The sequence below is a fragment of the Pholcus phalangioides genome, unplaced genomic scaffold (assembly GCF_987345545.1).
Source record: "Pholcus phalangioides strain wild (caught in Gottingen) unplaced genomic scaffold, Ppha-v1.0 ptg000007l_1, whole genome shotgun sequence".
Taxonomy (NCBI): Eukaryota; Metazoa; Arthropoda; class Arachnida; order Araneae; family Pholcidae; genus Pholcus; species Pholcus phalangioides.
Window position 1 is genome coordinate 58223993 of NW_028301600.1, and position 10683 is coordinate 58234675.

Sequence of the window (10683 nt, forward strand, 5' to 3'; positions counted from 1 at the left end):
ACTAACACACTAACAAATTCCCTGGACAGATCGTAAAGATCTCTTGGGAATATGTGGTGATCTTATTAAAAAAAAAATTACTACCTATCGAGTTGGGTCGGAAATGAATGCGTCATCGATTGGTGGTCACCTCAGGTTTGGCAGGGAAGAAACCAGTAATCTATGTTCTTCCCTGGGGTCGAACCCACGGACATGACGGAAGTCTTCATTGGCGGTAGATGAGCATATTACCACTGCATCACTCAGGCGTTAAGAAAGTTGACCGTGCTGGCATACCGGAGTTGTATGTGGTACAGAAAACGGGAAAAATATAATTATCTTTGTAAACTCTAAATGCAACAGGAGAAACTGCAGTACAGACGTTTCAAATGAGTAAATGAGATCGGTGTCGTTACCATTTAAATAAAAATAATAACTTTCTTAACGCTTAGAAAAGTGTATAACACTTGCATAAATGTGTTAATATCATTTCAGTCCTAAATCTAAGCTTAGAACATGTGCTGGAATAATATTCCTCCTATTAAGAAGTCGTATAAACGATGAAGATAATCTTTTCCCGATTCATAAATACGCTAACATGTTTTAAATTTTTTTAAAACGCACCAGAATCACCACGTCTCTTATAACATTCTATTATGTGATTTCACATGTAGAGTAGCATACCATGAATTTTTAAAATCGTGTAAAGACGTTAAAAAAAACAATTTTAATGTTATTTACGTATAATAAAAAGAAACAAAGTAAGTATTCAAATCTGGTATTAAAAATATAAAATGGCATTAAAAATATTGTTACTTTTCGCTTTTTCTTGTGACAAATAGCGTATATCGTCCAAATAAATTCAGAGATGGTGCAGACGATAAACGAAACAAAGTGATACAAATGTATCAAGACATTCATATAATATCGCTGTCACAAGTGATGTATTGCGAACATGAAAGAAAAGAATAGATTCAATTGCTAAGAAATCGCATAGGTGCTTAGATACTTGGAAGTTGGTGAGAATTCTTTTCTTCCGTTGATATACCAGAAATAGAACTTGACATCAATGTGTCAATCTAGTTTACCCTCAAGAGGAATACTTTTTCCCCTCTCAACTGTAAAGCCAGCATTAGCTTTGCTGTGTGTATCTTTGCTATCAAATAGAAATAAATAATCTTTCCATCCAAGTTGGCTTCCGCTTCACCGCATGTGAATCCCTTTGTTGATTTTCCAAGTGGTTATTGAATCTTCGAGAATCATCTTGGGAGAAGGATAAGAGCATACTTATTGTTCTCAATTTCTTCTCACAGTAAAGCAATTTCGGAAAGTTATTGACAATACACTTTTGTTTTTATTTTCTAGCCTTTCTTTTTATTTCTCCGCTATCTTAACCACAGGTGAAGCATTCTATAAGATGGGACAATTTGCAGAAGCTGAGCATTGGTATAGAGAAGCTCTAAAAGTGAAGCCAGATCATATACCGGCTCATCTTACCTACGCAAAGTTACTAGCAAAGTGGGTACGTGATTCTTATTTCGTATAGCGGAATTATTTGAAGAATGCCTTTTATATAAGCGCATCTCAACGTTTATGTATTTTTTTTATTCTATTCATTTTTCTTTTGTGGATTTCGAGTATTTTTTAACGCAGTCATCCTTTTCTTGTTATTAAAAAATACAATAAATCAACATGAGTTTTAATTCATTTTAGTTTAATTTGTTTTCTGCGTTTAGAGTTTCATTCCGCATGCAATTAAAATAACTCGTAGTTTATGCACGATATATTCTCATTTCTAACGCACCACTAAAGCTATTGCAAAAGAAATGCGTGAATTTATATGTTGTGCAAACGTTCCCGCATATAACCTTTAGATTTATAACTTATTACTGTACGCATGTGGTGTATGCTAACTGCACTAAAAAGATTAATTACGGGGTTTTTTTTTCCCCGTTGTTAACAGTTTCAATGATTTTTGTTTTTTCACAGAATCGTTTGAGAGACGCCGAGAAGTGGTTTCTTAAAGCTAAAACTCTCGCACCAAATGATTCCAGTGTTTATCAGCATTACGGTAAGCACCGAGAGTATAAAAAAATGTATCTATGGAGTTTCAAATATTTTTTTTTCATTTAACAGTCATTTGTCAAGTTGAAAAACAAGAACATTTTAGCAAGACAAAAAGTAGATAGAAAGAGCAATGTGCTTGAATCTTTTGGTTCAGATCTTAAGTTTTAGTTTTAGTTAAAATTCTCATATTCAATGCATTAAAAATCATTGGATAAAATTGGATAACTATAATATAACTATATAAAAGTATTTTTGCATTCCTGAATTGTAACAAACTATAGCTATTTGACTGTTTTATGCATATTTTGAAATTTCGTTTGATGTAGGTCAATTCTTGTCAGAATGCGAGAGGCATGCGGAAGCTGCGGAAACATATATCCGAGCTGCTGAACTTGCATCTGATGACTACGAAATCGTATTTAATGCTGCAAACACGTTGAGGTAAATACATAATACATATGTTCCAATCTTATCGATTAACTTTCTTATCATTTATTTACGCGATTTCTTGTCCCAGCATTATTGACTTTAGATGAATTGATCGGTTGTATTGAATTCATTAGGAACTACATTTTTAGTAACCGATTTCAAAGATTCAGAGTGAATTTTTACTCAGATTGGCTCATTTTAACAGCTATAATATAATTATAAGTTCAAACTAGTTAAATAAGGTGAGCTACTTGGTTGAATTTACCCGACTAGAAAGAGTGAGTTTTTTTCTCCATCCTTTGAGTTCATCGTTTGATAACAGATTTTAATGGATTCTCCTTAATGAATTCTATTAAAAAATATGATCATCAGAACATGGAATTTATAAAGAATATTTATTTAAAAAAATTTCATTCCGTTCATGATAATTGCTTTCATGAATTTTGAATACTCATTGTAAGTACAAGATATTTTTGTAACAATTTAATTTAAACACATGAATTTACCAGAACAGAATTTGAAATCTGCACTGGTTCCTCTCCCTGCGGGTGAACTGTCAGCCTAAGGGCTGTCCATGGGGGGCCTATGACAGTAAATGAATTCAAGAAAACTCTCCGTGGAGTAGCTATTTTCCTCAAATTTTCAGTTTATTACAGATTTTCATTTACTATAGCAAGTTCTTTTGTGAATTTTGCATCAAAAAATACTCAGAAAATGAAGATTGCAAACCTAGCATATCACCGTGTTTATAGGACTTTAATCCAGTCTTGTCACTATGCAATTATAAATTCTAAAGAAAACATAAAATTTTCCATAAAACTATAAATAGAGACGCAATTTTTGAGTAATTTATATGTCATCAGAATAATGAACCCTTAAATTAAGATGGATAATTTCGAAGCAAAGACAATTTGGCATGTTTATTGTCTTCATGAAGTGCATTCGCAGTGTCTTCCAGCACCCCTTACATACAAACAGAAAACATGGAATTATGTTATGCCTTCCAAAATTACTTATGTCTTTTTATCGCTTACACCATAGGTTGATTTCATTGGTTCCATTCCATTCAGCCCATTCCAAATGAACGGCCTCATAGGAATGCAAATACAAATACAACGCCACAACAGGCAAAATGTCCAACGAGGTGGCTGAGAAAAAGATGTCCATAAAAATATGGATGTCATATATTTAAAAACTACAGCAACCCGATTAAAAATGCAATTAACAACAAAATGCAATTCTCTACAAAAAAAAAGTATGATTCGCATTCTGAGTAAAAAATTTGCGCTTTGCTTATTTATTTTGACATTATCACAACTGAACTGGTAGCTTTTTTTTTTGCTTTCGCCTGCACACGTGTTATAGAATTTTGGTAATATTCTCCCCTACAGTCTCTGGTAAGGGTGCCTCACTCGGGGAATTAACACACGTGCGAGTGTGAATATTTACGATACGAAACTAGGTGTAGAAGCATTGCAGTCATGCGTATGTGCGCTTGAGAAGTTTTCATTAAATTATTTTTAGATTCTGTAGAAAACTGTGGGCTGATTGCAATATTGAACGTGACTTTGAGGGGCTAGCTGATGAACAGGAGCCACTACTTATAGATGAGATTGTGTGCTTGGGTGCTTGGGGAAAACCATGGACTGAAGGTGCATGAGGATGGCATTCAAGAACTAGTGGTGGAAAATGTCTAGAAGTTGACGGTAGATGGATCTCTTTTGCACGTACCAGCAAGAGTTTATGGATGGTATCTCGTCTGAAAAAGAGAGAAGTAAGAAGAAGTCCCTCTCTTCTCACACATAAAATGAGATTAGAAAGATGTGTAGAATGTGGGAATATGTGCAAAACTCTGTAGAAATGAACCACCCAAATATAGCTGTAGCAGAGTGCGAGCAATGAATCTGTCCACAGACACACTGCAATTTCCTATTTCCCAGAAATCCTAAAAAGGCGGAAAAAGCAAGTGCCATTGGATAAGGTTCTTTGTGAAATTCACGCAAAAAGAATAAGTTTGCAAACAACAATAAATCTGTAAATCGTCCTAAACGACAGTCCTCCTCTCTCTCTCGTAGTTTAGAGCAAGTTAATTTGCAAACATTATCGTATTGTATGTTTAATTATGAATATTATGTTTATTTATTTTTATATTATGGTTATTTTATTGTATTTGTATTATTATTGTGTTTAATTATTAATTGAATGCCGTTTTTATTAATCATTTTTATGTGAATGAATAATTGTGGAACTAATTACCCGAGTTACCATTATTATGGGGAAGTTTGATTCGAATAACGAGCTATTCGGAAAACGAGCACGATGGCGGCCTGTCTTATTTTTTGAGACAGAGTAACAACTTTCTAATTAGGTTTTGCGGCACACGGGGACTGTATAAATTTTTTTTTTAATTTTAATAACTATACAACCCCATGCAACATAAATGGCATACCCGAGTACTACACGTTATTTGGAAACGTTTTCTAATTTGAAGTAAACCTCTAGGATCAATGGTTCGTCAGTACAATGCCATACCCCTTGTTTAATTGGGTTGCTGTATTTTAGAAATATGACATCTTTTCATATCTGTTATGAATATCTTTTTCTCAGCCACTTCGTTGGGCATTTTTCTTATCGTGTCCTTGTATTTGTATTTATATCTGTATTTTTTTTGTATTTATATCTTCAATTTGCGAGCCCATTTTCCATTTTAATTGAAGTTAAACTCCAATGCGAATTTCACAGGTTGGAATTCCTAAAATCCCCTTTCAAAAATCGCGTTATAGCGAAATCGCATAAAACGGAACTGCGTAAAGCGAGGGATACCTATATTACCAAATGGTTCCTACTTCAAAAACATTTCTCGTATATATCAGGTTATCCATTCGAAATAGACCATCCTCTCTGAATGAAATAGGACCAACGAAATCAACCAAAGGCTTACGCGATTACAACAAAGGAGTAATTTTTCTACTAGTGGTCTTATGGGATGATCGAGCAATTTGTTGGGATTCTGAAAAAAAAAAATTGGCATGTTCACTCTCTTCGTTCAAAAATAATTCTCACACGCAAAAAAAAAAAGTGAAATTTCCCGTGTGTGTGTGTGTGTGTGTGGTTTCCCCATATATATATTTCTTTCTCTCTATATATATCTTCGAACAGACTTTAAAATCATTTCAACGATTCGTTTTAAATCCAAGAAAGCCCAGAAAAGTTAGGCCTTCAGAGACCAAGAGCAATCCTGATCCGTGTCTACTCCTCTCCCCCCCCCCTTTACAAGTAGCGAATTCTCCTTTTCTAGCATTGGAGGAGATTGGAAAATGATGATAAAAAGAAAAAAAATACAGATGAAAAACTGTAGGACGAGTAAAAAAGAAATGAAACAAAAAAATAGATAAGTGAGGATACTGAGAGAAAGAGAGAGATGAGGATGAGAAAAGTGGAACCCTAGAGATTAAAAGATTTTTTTTCTTACGGGTTTTTTTTTTGTCTCAATTCTTCACGGATAACAATCAAATTGTAATTTATGCTCAGCAGCATGCGTTCCTAGGCAATTGGACATTTTCCATTCCTAGAATGAAAAAGCGTTAACTCGATTTAGTTCCTTATTTCTTTTTCTTGTTCCCACCTCTCTTCGCTTGACTCTCATCGCTATTCTCAATTCACTTTGCTTTTCCAAGATCTAAGGCCGTTTTCGAAAACTTTTCTATTAAATCTTTGACAACCTCATCGCCTGAAACTGTTTTTCCAACAGCGGTTAAAGACAACACGCATAATTATTTTCGGTGTTTTCTATTATTAACGTGAATATGTTAATGTGGAGAACATATAAGCGTTACCCGCTCTTGTCCTTATTCAATATTTCTACATTTTTATTGACTTTTTTTTTTTTCGAATAGTATTTAATTATATTCCGATTCATTGCTGTATCTGAGGAAAATAATTCGGGGTGAACGAGAAATCCTTGACACATTTTAAAAATTAATAACACATCACCCAATTGGCATAAAAATGTGCGGTTTGCACTAAAATACTTATCGTGGGTCTAGATCAGTGGTTCCCGAACTTGTTTTTGTCAGGCCCCACCTAAGCATCTTGTAAAATTCTGATGCCTCCCTTTAAAAAACACACGTGGAGGAAGGGTAAAAGAGGACTACACGCAGCCTGCAGCCCTCCCCCCCCCTCGTCTAGATTATCAAAAATTAAAAATACCAAAAAAGGAAAACAAACTGAAAACAAAAAAAAAACCCCTTTAAATGATGTTTCAATGAACTTCTGGGATTTTAAAATCCCTTTTTTGAAGGTAAAAAATTTCCTTGGAAAAACTCACTGTGACACCCTCAAACCTCAAATTGACCTGTGTGTGACCACACCTTCCAAAAATAGGTCTTACTTATCCCCTGTCTCCTTTCACTGACATGTATTTCTTACTATTCGAAAAACAAACTCCTATCCACGAGGAAGAAGCCCAAAAGACTATTAACTAAAACTTGGACAAAACATTTTTCCATGAAGTTCAATGACCAAGGAGACATACTGTGCTATCTCGTTTCGCACAGTGGCATCTTAACGGGGGCCCAGGGCTCCGAGTCAAACAGTGAGCCCTATATTATTGGAGAATTTAATTTATTCCTAGGTTATTATATTTCATTAAATGTGTATTTATGTTTCTCATCAGATATGAATTTCATTAATTCTTAAATTATATTTTTTCATTTAAATATGAATTTTCATAAATCCTGATTGCACCCAATCAAAATAAAATTTCCCCCCTTTAAAAGTCATATTGCCCTATTAGAAATTCAAATTTCACTCACAGGTGGGCCGTAAAGTGAAAATCTCGGTATGGCACATGAAATGCAGTACAAACAATGCACAATTAATGTTTACGACAATTTGCGTTACATAAAACTACCTTATATGTACTACTACCTACCTGAGCCCAATTATATGGAGCCCTTGGCGCTAATATTGAAATGCGATAGCTTTATGTAACCCAAATTGTCATAAACATTAATCATTGTATGCATTTTTTGCATTTCATTTTATATGTTATGTCAAGTTTTTCGTTTTACAACGCCACCTGTGATTGGAATTTGAAGTTTTTTTATCAAAAGGAAAAAAAACTCTAGCATGTGTTTTGTATTTTAGTGCAAATCGTACCTCGTACCTTTTTATGTCAACCGGTTAATTTGTTATTAGTTTTTTTCATGTGCCCATAGATTTCTCTTGCACCCTGTATTTTATTCTTTCTTGTATGCTAGATTATTTTCTGTTTTTAGGCAAGCGGGAAGAAATCTTGAAGCAGAAAACTATTACCAAATGGCAGTAAAGCTGAGACCAAATGTAAATATTATTTCATTCTTATTAATTGTGTGTGTGTGGGGGGGGGAGGGGTAAACGTTTTTAAAAAGACATTTTGTAAGAAACGTTTAGATTGATTATCCAAAGTATACAAGTGTAAACGTATTTACTAAAAGCAAATCATGGTAAACTCATGGATGAGAAAGCATGTTCTGGGATATACATGACAACTTTGGAACCAAGCTTCTCCGTAGTGGCAATGTTCACCGCCGGTGTTTCTCGAAAAAATGTTTGGGGGGACTCTGGAAGCATTAATAAAGTGACAAACCATTGTATGGGAACCAAGGTAACCAAAGTCGATATTCCAAAAGTAATTCTTTCTGGGCAATTTTTCGACCCTATCGGGCATTTGCCCAACTCGGACGAACTTTCAAAGTTGCCCATCGTTTAAGTAGGGGCTTCTTTGGTATGCATACAAAATTCGGCGTAGATTGGTATGAAATTGTAGATTTGTAGAGAAAACATACACAAACACACAGAGAAAATTATTTATTTATTTATATATATATATAATTATATAGGATGTCGAGTTTTTCGTTTTACAGCGACATCTCTGAGTGAAATTTGAACTTTGTTTTATTTATCGAAATTAACTCTGGGCCACGAAAAGTTATCTTAGTGTAAACGTGTACCTTTCATGTCAACTGTTGATTTGTTATTAATTTGATATTTATTCTTTGGAGATGCGGCCTTTGCGTGACGTCATTTTGTAAACAATAGGATAATGAAATTCAAAGAAATCCTTGAACAAAAGAATTTTTTTTTCTAAGAAAACCAGGCTTCCGTAGTTTTTCACGATTCACCGTAGTCCCGTAATTCATGGAAAAAATCCGTAGAAACTACGGAAATTCCGTAGTAGTTGGCAAGTGTAAAGTTCGGTCTACTTCTATTATATGAATGCTTGTATTTTATGGGCTTGAGAGGAGCGGAAACAAGGACTGTTTGCTGTCAGCTCACGTGAAGCGATTTTTGACAGGAAAATCTGCTGTGCAAATTAAGCTTCACCCTCTCACTCACTTCGACGCAACAAATATTAAAAGAGAGCAGATTCGAAGTCATTGTGTTAACTTGTCAAAATTTGAGTGAACTCTAATGTGCTAACTTCCGGTGATAAGATGCCTTTCATACTTTCTACCGAATTTTCCACTCACGTCTTACTTTACACGTTACGTTGATAAAAAAAGAATTAATTTCGTCATTGTCATCGAAAGATATCTGGAAGTTTCACTCCCCGAATAGAATTGAATTTTTTCAAAACGTTTTAAATTTCTAAGAATAATTACAACATTTTGTAGTGTTTTTTGTCTTTTTGTAAAAGTTCGTACCAGTTGTCATGTTTTTTTGTTGTTGTTGAATACAATTTGAATACAATTTAAAAGAAAGTTGTCGCTCTGTCTCAAGCCCAACAAAAAAATTTAATGTTTTCAACAGCAATATTCACTGAGATATTTGAGGTCAAAAAGAGCCGAGAAAAAAGTGGGAAAGAACCGCAAAAATTAACGAACGAAGATTCTTCCCCCATTTCTGAGATTTTTCGCATATTTTTGAATTGAAATATCTCAGCGAATTGCAATTGAAAACATGTTTAACAACTTTTTTATTGGACGTTAGTGTACGGAACGTATAAAAATTTAGAGTTATTTTGAGACGCACTAAATTTTCACTCTTAAAACTTTTCTGTGAGCACACACACATTTTGAGAATTTTTTTTTATTTTTCTACGACGAGCGGTTGATGAGATAAAGGCCGAAGCGGGACTTGCAGGGCACCCTGTATATATTTGCACTAGAGTATGTATATGTAAAATTACGTGCTAAATTAAATTTGCCGTTTATTTCATTTTATTTTCGTGCATGCGTGTAACAGGAAGTGACAAGTCACATGAACCTAGGTGCAATGTTGCACGTGAACGGGAAGCTTCAAGAAGCCGAGAACTGCTATTTGCAAGCTCTGCATCTAAGGCCAGATGATCCTATCACCCAGAACAACTTGCAGAAGCTGCGCAACCTCCGCAAAAACAAGTCTAAGTCCAAGTCGCAGAACCACCGTTAGTGGTTCTCTGGAAGAAAGATTGAATGATGACGAGCAAGCTGAGGGGATTTGCTTTTCTATTTTTCCCCCTTGTTTGCTTTATAAACGCTGTTGTGAGGCGATTTGATTTCAAACGCACGTTTGTTGGTGAAAACATTTCATAATCACTCAGCATTATAAATATATATCTCTTTTTCTCGTTCTTTTCAACAACAAAAAAAAAGTATTTTATTCACTGTGCGAGATTTTTTTTTTTTCACCTTCACGCACTATTGTAAAAATAAAACATGAAAGAAGAAAAAGAACCAATTTTTTCACCAGAAGTGTGCGAGAAATCGATGATGAATGTTTGACTTTCGTAGAAATGAGTCAAGAATGCTTTGTCATCCTTTTTTCTTGACATAATTGTAAAATTGTTAAAAAGTATGGTGGAAAAATATTCCCCTTTCCTGTATCATACCAAAATTGAATGCCCATGTTTCACTAGATTGATAAAAAAAAATGACCAGTTTTTTTTCAAACATAATCTATATCTGATAATATTATCTGATTATACAAAAGTAACAAGAACGTGAAACTCTCAAATCCTTCTGTTGAATTCAGTTCCATATATTAATACAAAATATTATAAAATCTATTAATAAAATATCTAAATATAACTATTTTTGATTCTTCAGGCTATAATAACGAAACCATTAAATATCTTATTTTTTTCATAGAATTGAATACTCTGTAACGCGTTTTAATTATAATCTAAATTAATTAATTAAGATATGCTGATAAATCAACATTTCTCCTGATCCATGCATTATCGGA

General features: G+C 34.1%; 1 protein-coding gene across 1 annotated transcript in view; it reads left to right on the forward strand.

Annotated features, from left to right (window-relative positions):
• LOC149085544 (protein O-mannosyl-transferase TMTC2-like) overlaps window positions 1-10075 on the forward strand; it is a 288116-nt gene extending 278041 nt beyond the window's left edge. The window contains exons 12-16 of the mRNA XM_089233613.1: window positions 1380-1501; window positions 1969-2050; window positions 2373-2487; window positions 7755-7818; window positions 9703-10075. Coding sequence (XP_089089739.1) covers window positions 1380-1501; window positions 1969-2050; window positions 2373-2487; window positions 7755-7818; window positions 9703-9888 — 569 coding nt within the window. The 3' untranslated portion in view covers window positions 9889-10075. The remainder of the gene's footprint in view (window positions 1-1379; window positions 1502-1968; window positions 2051-2372; window positions 2488-7754; window positions 7819-9702) is intronic.
• Window positions 10076-10683: the final 608 nt, after the last annotated feature.